A 16,515-nucleotide genomic window follows, 5' to 3' on the forward strand; every position below is an offset into this window, starting at 1 on the left:
TCATTAGCTTGTCCATCCTTGCATTCATATTACATCCATCATCTACTTGTAAACCTGCTGGCTCATCCTCAGCTCTGTTATACTGGTTGCCATCCCCTTGCCATATTAGTTTAAACCACTCTCAACAGCTCTAGTAAACCTGCCCGCAAGAAGATTGGTCCCCCTCGGATTCAAATGTAACCTGTCCCTTTTGTTAAAGGTCACACCTGCTCAGAAGAGTTCCCAATTATTCAAAAGTCTGAATCCTTGCACCTGCTTCTGGTATGCATGTACCTGCCACCTCTTTCTATTCCTATCCTCACTGTCACATGGCACAGGAAGCAATCCCATGATAACTACCTTGAGGGTCTGCTGCTCAGCTTTCTTCCTAACTCCCTGCATTCTTTTTTCAGGACTTCTTCCCTTTTTCTTCCTATGTTGTTGGTACAAAATAGAAACAAAGAAACATAGAAAATAGGTGCAGGAGTAGGCCATTCGGCCCCTCGAGCCTGCACCGCCATTTATTATGATCATGGCTGATCATCCAACTCAGAACCCCGCCCCAGCCTTCCCTCCATACCCCCTGATCCCCGTAGCCATAAGGGCCATATCTAACTCCCTCTTAAATATAGCCAATGAACTGGCCTCAACTGTTTCCTGTGGCAGAGAATTCCACAGATTCACCACTCTCTGTGTGAAGAAGTTTTTCCTAATCTCGGTCCTACCACAACTTCTGGCTGTTCACCCTCCTTCTCAGGATATAGTCATAGTCATACTTTATTGATCCCGGGGGAAATTGGTTTTCGTTACAGTTGCACCATAAATAATTAAATAGTAATAAAACCATAAATAGTTAAATAGTAATATGTAAATTATGCCAGGAAATAAGTCCAGGATCAGCCTATTGGCTCAGGGTGTCTGACCCTCCAAGGGAGGAGTTGTAAAGGAATGACTTCCTACGATGCTCTGTGCTGCATCTCGGTGGAATGAGTCTCCGTCTGAATGTACTCCTGTGCCCAACCAGTACATTATGGCAGGACTTTCATATGAAGAAAGACTGGATGAACTGGGCTTGTACTCGTTGGAATTTAGAAGATTGAGGGGGGATCTGATTGAAACGTATAAAATCCTAAAGGGATTGGACAGGCTAGATGCAGGAAGATTGTTCCCGATGTTGGGGAAGTCCAGAACAAGGGGTCACAGTTTGAGGATAAAGGGGAAGCCTTTTAGGACTGAGATTAGGAAAAACTTCTTCACACAGAGAGTGGTGAATCTGTGGAATTCTCTGCCACAGGAAACAGTTGAGGCCAGTTCATTGGCTATATTTAAGAGGGAGTTAGATATGGCCCTTGTGGCTACGGGGATTAGGGGGTATGGAGGGAAGGCTGGGGTGGGGTTCTGAGTTGGATGATCAGCCATGATCATAATAAATGGCGGTGCAGGCTCGAAGGGCTGAATGGCCTACTCCTGCACCTATTTTCTTTGTTTCTATGTTTCTATGTAGTGGATGGTAGACATTGTCCAAGATGGCATGCAACTTGGTCAGCATCCTCTTTTCAGACACCACCGTCAGAGAGTTCAGTTCCATCCCCACAACTTCACTGGCCTTACGAATGAGTTTGTTGATTCTGTTGGTGTCTGCTACCCTCAGCCTGCTGCCCCAGCACACAACAGCAAACATGATCGCACTGGCCACCACAGACTCGTAGAACATCCTCAGCGTCGTCTGACAGATGTTAAAGGACCTCAGTTTCCTCAGGAAATAGAGATGGCTCTGACCCTTCTTGTAGACAGCCTAAGTGTTCTTTGACCGGTCCAGTTTATTGTCAGTTCGTATCCCCAGGTATTTGTAATCCTCCACCATGTCCACACTGACCCCCTGGATGGAAACAGGGGTCACCGGTACCTTAGCTCTCCTCAGGTCTACCACCAGCTCCTTGGTCTTTTTCACATTAAGCTGCAGATAATTCTGCTCACACCATGTGACAAAGTTTCCTACCGTAGCCCTGTACTCAGCCTCATCCCCCTTGCTGATGCATCGAACTATGGCAGAGTCATCAGAAAACTTCTGAAGATGACACGACTCTGTGCAGTAATTGAAGTCCGAGGTGTAAATAGTGAAGAGAAAGGGAGACAAGAAAGTCCCCTGTGGAGCCCCAGTGCTGCTGATCACTCTGTTGGACACAGTGTTGCAAGCACACATACTGTGGTCTGCCAATCAGATAATCAAGAATCCATGATACCAGGAAAGCATCCACCTGCATCGCTGTCAGCTTCTCCTCCAGCAGAGCAGGGCGGATGGTGTTGAACACACTGGAGAAGTCAAAAAACATGACCCTCACAGTGCTCGCTGGCTTGTCCAGGTGGGCGGAGACACGGTTCAGCAGGTAGAGGATGGCATCCTCAACTCCTAGTTGGGGCTGGTAGGCGAACTGGAGGGGATCTAAGTGTGGCCTGACCATAGGCCAGAGCAGCTCTAGAACAGGTCTCTCCAGGGTCTTCATGATGTGGGAGGTCAATGCCACCAATCTGTAGTTATTGAGGCCGCTGGGGCGCGGCGTCTTCAGCACAGGGACGAGGCAGGACGTCTTCCACAGCACAGGAACCCTCCGGAGCCTCAGGCTCAGGTTGAAGACATGGCGAAGTACTCCACATAGCTGAGGGGCACAGGCTTTGAGCACCCTGGTACTGACACCATCCAGTCCTGCAGCCTTTGTGGACGTGTTCAGAAACATCATGGACCCTGGCACCTGGGAGGCGAACTACCATCCGTGTTTCTATTTCATATCCACAAAATCGCCTATCTGTCCCCCTAAGTATAGAGTCCCCTATTACTGTTGCCCCTATTATTGTTGAGAAGGATGGCCACAGGGGTGCTCTTCATTATCTGACATTTTTCCTTCCTTCTCCTGACAGTCACCCATTTATCTAACTTTAGGGTGATTACTTGCCTGTAGCTTCCATCACCTCTTCACTTTCCCTAACAAGCCGAAGGTCATCGAGCCGCAGCTCCAGTTCTTTAACACAGTTTCTAAGGAGATGCATCTGGTGCAGATGTGGTCATCGGGAAGACTGGTAGTCTCCTTGGAATCCCACAACTGAAACCCAGAACACTGGCCCTGTAGACATACCCCCTATTCTCTCAAGAGTTAAATAAGGAATGAACTTACCTACTTACCTTGCATCTACTCGTTCTCGCCAAAGCCTTACCACTCTGACTCAGACCACTCCCATGATGACTGCTCTGCTACACAGTACCCCTCCTTTCTGGAGACTGGTTTTTCAAGGTTCTTTGCCGTGTGCGGTTAAAATGTGTCGATGTTTGAGCCACTCACCCTCATCATGCCTTGTATGTAGAGTTCAGCTATTTTTTTCCTTGTTATATGCCACTAGAGCCTGATGGTAAGACCTAAATTGGGTATCGGGGCGGTGGGGTGGGGCAGTATGTCAAGCCTATTTAGGTACGTCAACATTGTGAGAAAATTAGATCAAGGAAGGTAAATAAAAGGTTGGAAAAAATCATTTGGGATTAGATTTCATACTTCATTTAAGTACAATAAGGATTACTTGATTTTTGAATTTAAACATAGCAGTCCGTACTTAATTCTGATATGCTGAGCATTTCCTAATTTTGGGTTATGAATATACATGGTTTTTCTGTTTGTATGTTTGAACAAGATGTCATTCATTCTGCAAAGGAGTGGTACATCTCAGAATCAGAATCAGGTTTATTATCACCAGCATGTGACGTGAAATTTGTTAACTTAGCTGCAGCAGTTCAATGCAATACATTGTATAGAAGAAGAAACAAAAAATAAATAAGTAAATCTTATTCAGTATACTTTATACAGTATACATAGATTGAACAGATTAAAATTTGTGCAAAAAACAGAAATACTATATATTTTTTAAAAAGTGAGGTGTCCAAGGGTTCAATGTCCATTTAGGAATTGGATGGCAGAGGGGAAGAAGCTATTCCTGAATCGCTGAGTGTATGCCTTCAGGCTTCTATACCTCCTACCTGATGGTAACAGTGAGAAAAGGGCATGCCCTGGGTGCTGGAGGTCCTTAATAATGGATGCTGCCTTTCTGAGACACCGCTCCTTGAAGATGTCCTGGGTACTTTGTAGGTTAGTCCCTGAGATGGAGCTGACTAGATTTTCACATTTTCACATTTAATTGCATTTTTGTGTGATGGAAGTTACTGTCTGTAGACAAAGTGGTGAAGTTATCATTTGAAGAATACTTTGCAATAAATTAACTTTTGATCACTAAGTTCTGTGTGGCACATAACAGGGGAATAGGTTACAGGAAATGCGGGCAGGGTTTAGGACTGATGGGTTATGCTCTGGAGCATTGACTTCCTGTGCTAGCAGTCTTCTATGTTGTAGGAAATGTGAGGTAAATGTGTTATTGACAAAAACTGCTTTTCCAACTTAGATTGTTAGACATGCAACACAGTTTAACTGTTTTAAACTGTTCTTCCCATCTCCTCTTAGAAACGGGTATAAACTTCAAATATGCTTTAATTATGTACCATGAAGCTGGTAGCAATATATAGTATTTCAAATACAAATGTATTTGGTTCATGTAAGTATTGGTTGGAACTTAAAAACTCAAATGAAAATGTAAGTGTGAAAGACAGTTTCACCCATCAAGCCCAGCCTTACATTAGATCATGAGAAAATTGGAGCTGTAGACCTCTTCGGCCCTCAAGCCGACCTCACCACTCGGTATGATCCTGGCTAGTCCTGCCTTGGGCCTTGCCTCCTTTTCCATGTCGGTTACTGTTTACTTTGCACAAATTATTGTTATCCATCCATTTCATTTCGTTAAAAAACTGTAATGATGGATTGAAGTCTGGTAAAAATGAAAAACATGATTTTGTACATATTTCAACATTTGTGACCTTTTTAATGTAAAAAGTCCATAGGAACGGTATATTTTTAAAATCTATGTAGGTGGATTTTATTGGGAAATACTTCACATTGCAAATTTTCTATAGTCCTTTGAGTTGATGATGACTATTCCACTCCACTTTTCTGTATGTGAGATTGCTATGGAGTTCTGTTCATGATTTGGAGTTTACCATAAGTGGGTGAATTGTTTGGGATGTTTCTCACTTCCGTGGGCTCTTGTTGTAGGAACTTGCTGCTGTGCCTTCCTTGAATGCCTCTCTTTTTTTAAGTGGTGATGGATCAGGGTGATCATGAGTTGGTGAGGATATTACATTCTCCCCCCCTCCCCCCCCCCCCCACACACACACACACACACACACACACAGAGGCTTTGAGAACATCTTTGAATGTTCTTCATTGTCTTTCTGGAAGTCTATGTGATGTAGCTTGAGTTTATTTTGGACATGCTGATCTGGACTACCCACTGGAACTGGTTGAGTGCCTCATTGTTGATGGTGTTACCCTAGGAAAGAGCATTTAATTGATTTGCTAATACTGTTGATCTGGAGGATTTAGTAGAACCAATAATGGTACTGCTCCGCCAGTGGCACAAGAATCTAGATCTTGTGGAAAACATACTGCATCTCAAAATCACTGGTGGAGTGTTTTTCCTCCTATAGAACATTGAACAGTACAGACAGGAATATGCCCTTCTGCCCACAATATCTGTTCCAGTCACGTTGCCAAATTAAAACTAATGGTCTACATCCCTCCATTTCCTGCCTATTCATGTGCCCGTCCAAAATGCTTCTTAAACATATACTATCTTATCTGCTTCTACCACCTCACCAGTAGTGTATTATAAGTAGCTACACTGTGTTTTAAGATAAAGAATGCTTACCTTGTAAATCTCCTTTTAAGCTTTCCCCGTCTCACCTTAAAGCTGTCTGGTATTGGAAAATGATTGAGTTATATACCCTGTCTGTGCCTCTTAAAACTTTACGATCTGGTTGCTCCTTGGCCTCCGATGTTCCAGAAAAAACAATCTCAAGTTTGTGCAACGTTTCCTTTTTCAAATCCAGGCAACAACCTTGTGAGCCTCAAAACTCCAAAGATGGCCTAAGGAAAGTTTTATACAGCTTGCAACACTTTGTTTTACATGGTTCAGTTTATTATCAGAGAATGTATACAGTTTACAACCTGAAATTCTTATTCTTTGCAGACTTGTACTCAATGCCTAATGAAGGCAAGCATGCCAGCCACATCCTTTAGCACCCCATCCAATTGTGTGCCACTTTCAGGGAGGATTGGACTTGAAATCCAAGATCCCTCTGTACAACAATATTCCTAAAAGTCCTGCCATTTATTTTCCTCTTGCATTTGACATCCCAAAATGCTGTACCTCATATGTATCTGTTTAAAACTCCATCTGCCTTTTCTCTGCCCATATTTTCAACTGATCTAAAGTTCAAAGTACATTATTATCAAAGTATGCACACCAAATACAACCTTGGGATTCTTCATCTTGCAGGCAGCCACAAAACAAAGAAACACAAAAAAAAACCCGATATGTGAAAACAGTCCACAGAACGTGAACCGCAGAGTCCCCAAAAGTAAGTCTGCAGCCATGCAGCCAGCTCGGCACTACAGATGGTCACAGCAGTGGAGCTAGGTTCAGCGCTGAGGTGAGTGCCGATGGCTGCAACTGCAGAGTTAGTTTGGCACTGAGGCACGTAAAGCCAGCTGGAGTAGTGAGCTGAACACTGGTTTGTCCTCCACCCACGGCCTCAACATCTTAATCTTTTAATCTGGTTTACAGCTTAAATCAGCTAAACATCCGTTCATTATCTCCTCTTAGGCCCCATCACTTCAGTCCAGCCTGAGTTCAGTTCAGTCCATTCCAGCAATGGCCACCATAGCCGTACCTGTATTCTCAAAAGTCCAGTTTGCTGAATATTTCAGCATACCACAAAAAACAGCAGGTCAAAAGTGTGCTTTGGTTCAAAAGCACATCACCCAGTGGGAAATTACAGGCTGTAGATTGCAGTAATCATAGTCCCGAAAAAAATATATTTAGAATCGTTAGTTTTGTTTTTTTGCTGCCTGCAAAGCGTTGCTGTGTCTCACCATCTTCGCAGAACCAAGTTCTAGATTCTGTTGTATCCTTTGACAACCTTCCTCACTATCCATAACTTTGCCAATTTTTCTGTTGTCTGTAAACTTGCTAATCAGCCCATGTACATTTTCATCCAAATCATAAAGAACAGAGGTTGTTAGTTACTTTCTAATCCTTTCTTCCTGTTCCTTTTTTCCTGTCAGTCCTTCATTTTATTTCTTTATATCCAATTTGTCTTTAGCTAATTATTTTACTTTTTTCCCGTTTCTTTATCACCCTTGTCTACGGTATTACATGATTAGTCTCGCAGTTGAATAAAGATGCAAATGTCCCATTGACTTGCATGTTTATAATAATCATGGATTTCCAGTGTGTTACACGTGGTAAAATTCCAGTCTAATGGTCTGACAGGTTTAGAATGCATGTACTTAAGTACCCAAAGTATATGCAAGCTATTTTTTCTACGTCTATCGGACGTCAGTAGTGGGATGTCTTTACATTGGTTCTTCTGATACAGCATCCTCTACATCGGTGAGACCCAATGAAGACTGGGGACAGCTTTGCTGAGCACTTTAACTCCATCCACAGCAAGCAGGATTTCCTAGTGACAGACCATTTTTATTCCAGTTCCAAACCCCATTCCTATTCCATTGTTTCCTCTACTGAGAGGCTTCTCTCAGAAGGAATATAAGGTGTTGGTATGATAATCGATTTCTCTAACTTCTGGTAATTTTTGCTCCTTCCACTTCTATCTTGTTCCATTCCCCAGTCTGGCTCTCCTCTTACTACTTCTCACATGCTTGTCACGTACATCTGGTGCCCCTTCCCCCTTCCTTTTTTCCCATGGTCCACTCTCCTCTACTATCAGATTCCTCCTTCAGCCCTTTACCTTTCCATCTAACACATCCCAGCTTCTTACTTCATCCCCCTCCATAACCAATCGACAGATGACGCAATAGCCACAGCTCTACACACCATCCTTACACACTATAATTCCCACCAGGCTTGACGAGAAGCTCAGAGACTTCGGCCTTCACCCTGCCTTGTGCAGCTGGATCCTGGACTTCCTGTCAGATCACCGGCAGGTAGTAGGAACTCCCTCACCTCTGACCCTCAACACAGGAGCTCCTCAGGGCTGTGTCCTAATCCCCCTCCTTTACTCACTGTATACCCACGACTGTCACCACCCATAGCTCCAATCTGTGAATTAAATTTGTTTCCCCATACTACATTATTTCAAGTAATAATGAGGCAGCCTACAGAGAAGAAGTCATCACCCTGACACAGTGGTGTCAAGAAAACAACCTCTCCCTCAAACAAAGGAGCTGGTTGTGGACTACGGGAGAAATGGAGACAGGCTAACCCCTATTGACATCAATGGATCTGGGGCTGAGGGTGAACAGCTTTAAGTTCCTCGGCATCCACATCACTGAGGACCTCACGTGTTTGTATATACTGGCTTAGTGGTGAAAAAAAGCACAGCAACCTCAAATGGTTGAAGTAGTTGGGCATGAATCCCCAAATCGTTCTACAGGGGTACAATTGAGAGCATCCTGACTGGCTGCATCACTGCCTGGTATGGGAACTGTACTTCCCCAAATTGCAGGACACTGCAGAGAGTGGTGCAGACAGCCCAGTGCATCTGTAGGTGTGAACTTCCCACTATTCAGGATGTTTACAGAGACAGGTGTGTAAAAAGGGCCCGAAGGATCATTGGGGACCCGAGTCACTCCAACCACAAACTGTTCCAGCTGCTACCTTACGGGAAACTGTACCACAGCATAAAAGCCTCCAGGACAGATTCTTCTACCAGGCCGTCAAACTGATTTTTACTCATGTATGTGAAGGATGTAAGAAATAAAGTCAATTCAAGTCACCCAGGTGGCTTCACCTATCACTTTCTGACTCCTTCCTCTCCCCCCACCTTATTTTGGCTTCTCCCCCTTTCCAGTTCTAATGAAGGCCCTGGCCCAAAATGCTGACTGTTTTCCCCTTTCCATAGATACTGCTTGATTGAGTACAGGAGTTGGGATATTTGCCAAGACATTGGTGAGGCCAAATTTGCAGTTCTGGTCACCTACCTACAGGAAAGATATCAATAATGAAAGGTACAGAGGAAACTTACAAGCATGGTGCCAGGACCTGAGGGCCTGAGTTATAGGCAAAGGTTGAATTGGTTAGGACTTTATTCCCTGGAGCACAGGTGAATAAGGAGAGATTTGATGGAGGTATACAAAATTGAGTTGTAGACAGGATAAATGCAACCAGGCTTTCTCCACTGCGGTTGAGAGACCAAAACTAAAGGTCATACGTTGAGAGTGAAAGGTTAAATATTTACCTGAGTGGGAGCTTCTTCACTCAGAAGGTGGAGCGAGTGTGAAACGAGCTGCCAGCAGAAGTGGTGGATGCAGGTTCAATTGCGATATTTAAGATTAGTTTGGATAGGTGCATGAATGAGAGGGGTAGGTATGGAGAGCTATGAATACGAGGTGTGGATCATTGGCATTAGGCAGAATTGGCTTGGCAAGGTCTGGATGGGTCAAAGGGCCTGTTTGTGCTGCTGTGCTCTATGGCTCAAAAAGTCGAGGATTGTGTTTGCTAAGTAGTTGGGGGTTGTTGAGATGCAATGACTTTTATTACACTACTATGCTTTATCACTTCAATTTGTAGGACTACTTGAAGAAAATGATATTTTCAGAAATGCTCAAGCTGGTGTTCTTATTAGCACAAATAGCCATCCTGTGTTGCGAAAGAACAGGATATTCGATGGATTTGCAGCAGGTTTGTAACTTTTAATTTATAGACTTTGGGGTCAAGTTAAGTTCTCTTAATTGCTGCGTGACATTGTTTAATGTGAGCAAATGTATTGAATTACAAGGTATCAGTTGGCCTTGGATAGGAAATAGCAATACTATTGCCATATATGTGCTTTCTGGTACAAAGACTAGATTTTAATAAAATTGTGACTTACGGTTTTGAGCTATCACACTGTCTAATGGAGTTTATGGAATGGATTCATAATCCCATGCCTTTTGTGATATTCTTTGTAGAAATTTGCTAGTAAGTTGTTCTGTGTGAAGAGTGTTTGTGATTTTGAAGGAAGCTTGTATGTTACTTTGGTAATCTGAATTCCTGTATTACTATGGGAATTCAAATAGGGCTAATTTTAAATGTAACTGATTTCCTTCCACATGTTATCTTTATCAATTTTGTGAGCCCTGACTTGTGGTTGAATTACCTTGCACTAATCAACCGAATTGGTAAATCATGAGGTAACCAGAAAGTCCACTGTTCATTTTAAATTACAATTCCAGTTATAGCTAATCATACATTTTGTTTTGCAGGTATTGAAATAACAAATCATGCTACGGCTACTTTAGAAAACAATCAGATTTTTAATAACCGGTTTGGAGGGTTGTTTCTGGCATCTGGTGTAAATGTTTCAATGAAAGGTATAAAACTTTTACACTAAATGATATTATTTACTTACTGGTAAAGTGGGATGTATTGGATATAGGAATAAGGAAGTATGTCCTTTACACGTGTATGTAATTCTTACAGCAATTGTACATGGCCTTGGTGAGAATATACACAAATTATTATATACAGTTTCATTCTTATGAAAGGGTGGAATAGAAGGAACGTAGCCAAGATTCACTGGATTAGTTCCAAGGATGGTGGATTTTTTGTTTAAAAAAAAAGGTCAAATAGACTAGATCTCATTAAAACTTAGACATTCTTGTGGAGATTTTATGCTAATGTAGGATGAACATTTCTCTTGGCTGAGGAAACTAGGACTGACCGGGGACATTGATTTAGAGTTAAGCTGTTCAGGAATGAGATGTCATTCAGAAGATTGTGAATTTTTTAAGTTTAATGTTGTTTCAGTTAATGCAACTGCCTCATAGATACAGTAGTGCAGTCTTGATTGTGTTCTCTGGCACTATTTGTATTAAGTTTGCACATTCACTCTGCGACCGTCTCTTTCCTAATCAATACTGCTTGTTAAGTAATAATTTAAAATGGCCAATTAACTTAATCAGATTTATTATCACTGATGTGTGCCGTGAAATTTGTTGTTTTGCAGCAGCAGTACAGTGCAAAGAAAATAAATTATAAATAATGTAAAAAGGAATAACTAGGTAGTATTTAATGAACTGTTCGGAAATCTTAAAAATCAGAGTTGAGGGGATATTAACAGCTGAGTTAGAGAATAACATGTAGGACTGGGATAAGGCGGTAGGGTAGTTTTGAGAATCAGCACAGACTCTATGGGCTGAAAGGCCTTCAGTGTTATTGGTTGTTATGTATATTCAAGACTAAGATCAATTCTTATCCAAACATTGGGGGAACCCAGGGTTGTGAAAAAATGATGCTGTGATTTTATTCAATGACAGAACATGTTTGATAATATAGCCAGGTATTTACTATCCAGATCAGAATTATCAACCTGTCTACATTTTATCTTCACAATTATTTGAAATACTCTATTTTGAAAATTGTTTTTTCCTCTTTCTTTGTTCCCTTGATTTTTAGTATACAGAACAAATAGACACATTCTATAGTTAGGGTAGTAATGTGTGAAGTTCCAGTGCCTAAACTGCAAGCAGCAGATCGCATTTGCCTGCTGTCCCGCATTGAAATTTTCATTAAGTTGTGCCTATTTCCTTGGCTGCCAAGTCTGATAAGAAATATGAAGAAAGTGTGTACAAATTGATTTGAATTGTACTTCTCAAACAACACCTGCAGTGTTTTAATTGATGTCATCAAACATTGGAATGCAGTGTACACGAGTGTCATCGATAATTTAAAATAAACTAACTGGATATTCTCTGAGCCTCCTGGCTTGCCAAAATTGAAAAAATCATTTATCTAATTATTCCTTGAACATAACATTGCAATCCATAAAATAAATGGCCCCATCTGGGAGTGCTCACAGTGAAAGCAATTCTGGTCTAAACCCTCTAAACTTTGAACCTATTAAGTTCTTGGCTAAATACATGTTTCATGAAGGCCTCACATTCTTGCCTCAGCAAGCTTATTTGGTTGAGTTTTATGCATTTTATGCAAGACCTAATATCCTAACTATACGTACCTGTAGATAGTTGTTCTAGTCAACAGCATTTTGTCAGCTTTCAGTAGCCTGAACACCAGCATTGATTTTTGGTTTCAGGGTTGAGCTGTGTCATAGGATAGTGGAGAGAGGTGGATTGTGTTGGCAGAAGCTGAAACTATTTCCACTGGTCAGTGGAAGGTTTATTAAGTCATGGATGATTTTGAGGTAGGCTGGAATTATAAATCAGATTACTCATTAAAAGTGTCATATTTACAATTGTGCAAGCATAGTGAGTTCAATTGTAGCTTTGAAATAAAATTCTGTGAAGAGAGAAGTACACCAAGCTGAGGAAGGGGTTGAAGTAATAAATTGCCTTAGCAGATAAAGGAATTGACTAGAAGTTATTATCTGTATTATCTGTAACATGATGGCTCTTTCCTCTTTTAAGACAACAAAATTATGAATAATCAAGATGCCATTGAGAAGGCTGTTAACAGAGGCCAATGTTTGTATAAGATATCCAGTTACACCAGCTACCCCATGCACGATTTTTACAGGTAAATTTCATGGAGTCTCAAGCTTGGCTTTGGGTTAAATATCCTGTTTTGAATTTAACATTTAATGCCAGTTCTCTTTTTTAATTGTATCAGGTGTCACACCTGCAATACAACGGACCGAAATGCAATCTGTGTAAACTGCATTAAAAAGTGCCATCAAGGACATGATGTGGAATTTATTAGACATGATAGGTCAGTATTGTGTAGAAAACATTCACTGTTTACTTATCATGAATGTTTGGAGCAATGACTTGATGTTTGGTATTTATAAGACTCCCAGGTTATTTGTCTAATGTTCTGTTTACTTCATTCAGCACTGTTCTAAATGCAACAAAAACAAAAGCTTGTGTGGTATTGTACTGTTTTTTTCTTTTTAGTAGTTGAAAATGTTTTTCAGAATTAGTATAGGAATAATCCAATGTTTGAAATTTCTTGCTTTCGTTAGGAATGAAACTTGATACAACAGCTTCAAATTTTTCATAATTCCTTTCTCAGTAGTTTGATTCCATCATCCCTATAGTGTTCTACAAAAGCTCATGTAGTGTTTAAGAACTGGTTACTTGAATGAGTAAGGAGGGGAGACTTTTGTTCTGGTGTACAGTGGATCCTGGTTAATGGGACATCAAAACCAGTATATTCTGGCCCAATTAAGCTCCAATTAGCTAAAGTTTTGCAGGAATAGTTTAAAAAGGTATAAAATAAGGCAAACTACTGTGTACCTAAGTAACAAATTGTACTTCAATGAAGTATAGAAAAAATTGGAACACTACCAAAATTTCTGTGGCCCTGTGCTGGTCAGGGTTGATCATGAATGTTGTGTCCTAGCTGTCTACATTATATGCATGCCAGGGCAGTATGATACACAAGTTGTTGCTCGTGCAGCAGGCTTCTCCTCGCCATGCAGCTGATGAATCCACAGGAACAACAGAGACCAATACAGTTTGGCACCAAAGGAGTTGCCAGTCAGCGTTGGACTGCAGCTCCAGAATTTTTCCTCGGGGTGTACTCCCCAGACCTCCCCCCTAAGCAGGCATAGCCACAAGGCAGCGGACGTTTGAAATCAGTTTTCCTTCTACATGAGCTGCCAACTATGGCTGACAAGGTCCTTCTGCCCAAAGCAACAGATTTTAAAGTACAAATAACCTGCCCTTGTTCCTTCTGTTAGTAGAAACAGTTCTGCCGGGTTTAGTAGTTAAGCCGCACATGAAGCCTAGGAGCTGGACTTCGTTGTCAGCGGCTAATTGAGATGCACACCATTGAGAGTTTTTAATAAGTAAGTAGGAGCCTGACCCCAGTGCTACCTCCTCCAGCTATATCAACATTAAGGACCCACAGCAACTACTGCAGTACTATAAAACTGTATATTAGTTCCTCATAGTTATTGAGGGAGGAATTCATTCAGCCTCCGCTGATGTGTTATTTTAATTTACTGTAAATTAACAAAACTAGCCCAGACTCCTAGTGCAGATAGAGAACTGCCTTCAAGCAGCATGTTTCACAATTGCATCCTCCAAATTTTCATTTTAATTGTAACATTGAAGATGATTGTCAATACCTTCAAATTGTTTGGAGTTCCTAATTTGTTGAAGTAGTGAAATCCTTTCATTTTTCTCCTAGCCATTTCTGGCATCTCCAAGCCTGAGTACTTGAAACCACCAAGAGGAAAACAATTCAAGTTGCCTGTTTGTTACTCGCCAACCATCAATGACAAATAACACAGCTCCTTGACCACAAACATGCAACTGACACTATTTAAAAGCAGTCCGTTCTAAGCACGGTTTGTCTAATTGCCGCATGATGTGCATGTGACCAGCACTAATTAGAAAGTGTTCAGCAAGTCTCCCGCCCCAATTAAGTGACAAGTGTTCCAAATAATCTGGCTATTTTCTTGATTAACCGATGTCCCAATTGACTGAAATCCACTGTACTGTGCTGTAGTAAATGCCCAATATACAAGTAAATCCTACTGTTTTCTAAATAGAAAATATTCATGGAAGTATTGTTAAAGGGCAAACTTCTGCTCAGTTATTCTCCCTCTGTCCCTTCTGAGCCATCCTCCAAATCTACTGATCTTCCTTTAAGGTCTTTACAGAATCATACTCCAGCTATGCTCCACTTAATAAGAGTGATTCATGAAATACTTGCTTTTGTACTCTGTGCCTCTATTAGAAATTCCAGAATACAAGTGCCATTTTTGTTAACCACTTTTTCAAACTACCTTGCTACTTTCAGTGAATTACCTTCTACTTTTCTCAATTTTTAAGACTTTCTTGAACCATTCTACCAAATCTAACACTTGACAGATAGTTGATGCAAAGCAAAAACCTATTCCAGCAGCCTGTCTCACCACTATCTTGTAACCTCCCTGTTCTTAACTTCAATCCCCTAGCAATGAAAATCAAATTCCATTTTCCTTAATCTGCAAACTAACCTTTTGCAATTCTTGCTCAAGCATTCCCAAGACCCTTTCCATAACAGCATGCTGCAATCTTTCATCTGCTAGACCCTCACCCACTCACGTAACTATCTTTGTCTCTCTGCAGATACTGTACCCTCTGCTCAATTTGGTGTTATTAACAAACTTTATGCTACACTCAGTCCCTTCTTCCAAATCGTTAATGAACAGTTGCAGGCCCAGCACCATTCAGTAAGTTTGTCAAACAGGACCTGCCCTTCCTGAGTCTGCCTAATGGAATCATTTCTATCATGGATTGTTAATTCTTAGAGCTATAGTAGAATCGTTCTTCCTTTATGCATCAAGCATGTTCCTGACTCTAGATGTAAAGCTAACAGTTACCTGCCTTTTACCTACATTCTTTCTTTGGCAATTTTAACCACTTTGACATACCCATCTGTAACCATAAGTCTCTAATTTTAAATACTATATACAAATAAAGTTCAGGCCTTTTGCTGTTATTAAAATTTACTTTCATACAAGTATTAAGTCAATTTCCTGAGTGACTATGTGATCAATTGCTTAATAGGGGTAGGCATGAAATATTGTAGAGGCCAGACTTCAATGGTGTGTAGGTGCATTTAAAGTATAGTTACGGCTATCAAAATGGAAAACAAATTAGGGGGCTGTTCCTTTGAGTTAGATGTGGGAAAACCAACTTCCTGTCCCCTACCCCTCATTTGGACAATGAATATCTGTAAAATTGAGTAGCAAAAAACAAAACAGTATTAGCTTGAGTAGTAATGTATTTAAATAGAACACTGCAATATAAAGAAATACTTATTTTTGTTTTCCCTCTCCTTATAGATTTTTCTGTGATTGTGGTGCTGGAACGCTTTCAAATCCTTGCACATTAGCTGGAGAACCTACGCATGATACAGACACTTTGTATGATTCTGCCCCACCAATAGAATCCAATACATTGCAACACAATTGAGTTTGTTTATCCTGCCATTCTAATCAAATGTAACTCCAATTGTACAAAAAAAAACTCTGGGGGAAGAAATATCATTTGCTCAGATCTTCAGGAAGAATGTCATTTGTACAGCAGTCGTGTACATGTGGATGACACTGGAGCCCAGTCTGGTGTTCGGGCAGTGAAGAAAAGGAGCAATCTGCTAACTCAGGATTAAGAGAAGGCTGGGTATAAATAGCATTACTATGGACTAAACAGCAGTGTACTATCCAAGGGACAAAAGGCTACACTGGTTTTTGTACCCTAATTGCCATCTTGTGCAACTGCATTGCAATATGCAGGAAAATGTCTGCTGACCGTATACAGAACTACAGGAATATGCTACAGCACCTATGGCAAAGGGGTACCGATTGGGTTGGTGTATGTATGAAATTGTGATCTAGCACTTCTATGTTTTGATTTTTAAAAAATATTCAACTGAGACAACTGATTTTAATGCTTTTCTCATGTAGCTTTTTTTGTAAGTTCAAGCAAAACA

General features: G+C 41.0%; 1 protein-coding gene across 1 annotated transcript in view; it reads left to right on the plus strand.

Moving 5' to 3' along the window:
- The window catches only part of LOC134350439 (F-box only protein 11), a 146,415-nt gene extending 130,404 nt beyond the window's left edge, over positions 1-16,011 (plus strand). The window contains exons 19-23 of the mRNA XM_063055635.1: positions 9,664-9,774; positions 10,338-10,445; positions 12,498-12,606; positions 12,700-12,798; positions 15,869-16,011. Coding sequence (XP_062911705.1) covers positions 9,664-9,774; positions 10,338-10,445; positions 12,498-12,606; positions 12,700-12,798; positions 15,869-15,998 — 557 coding nt within the window. The 3' untranslated portion in view covers positions 15,999-16,011. The remainder of the gene's footprint in view (positions 1-9,663; positions 9,775-10,337; positions 10,446-12,497; positions 12,607-12,699; positions 12,799-15,868) is intronic.
- The last annotated feature ends 504 nt before the right edge of the window (positions 16,012-16,515 follow it).

The sequence above is a fragment of the Mobula hypostoma genome, chromosome 8 (genome assembly GCF_963921235.1).
Source record: "Mobula hypostoma chromosome 8, sMobHyp1.1, whole genome shotgun sequence".
Lineage (NCBI taxonomy): Eukaryota > Metazoa > Chordata > Chondrichthyes > Myliobatiformes > Myliobatidae > Mobula > Mobula hypostoma.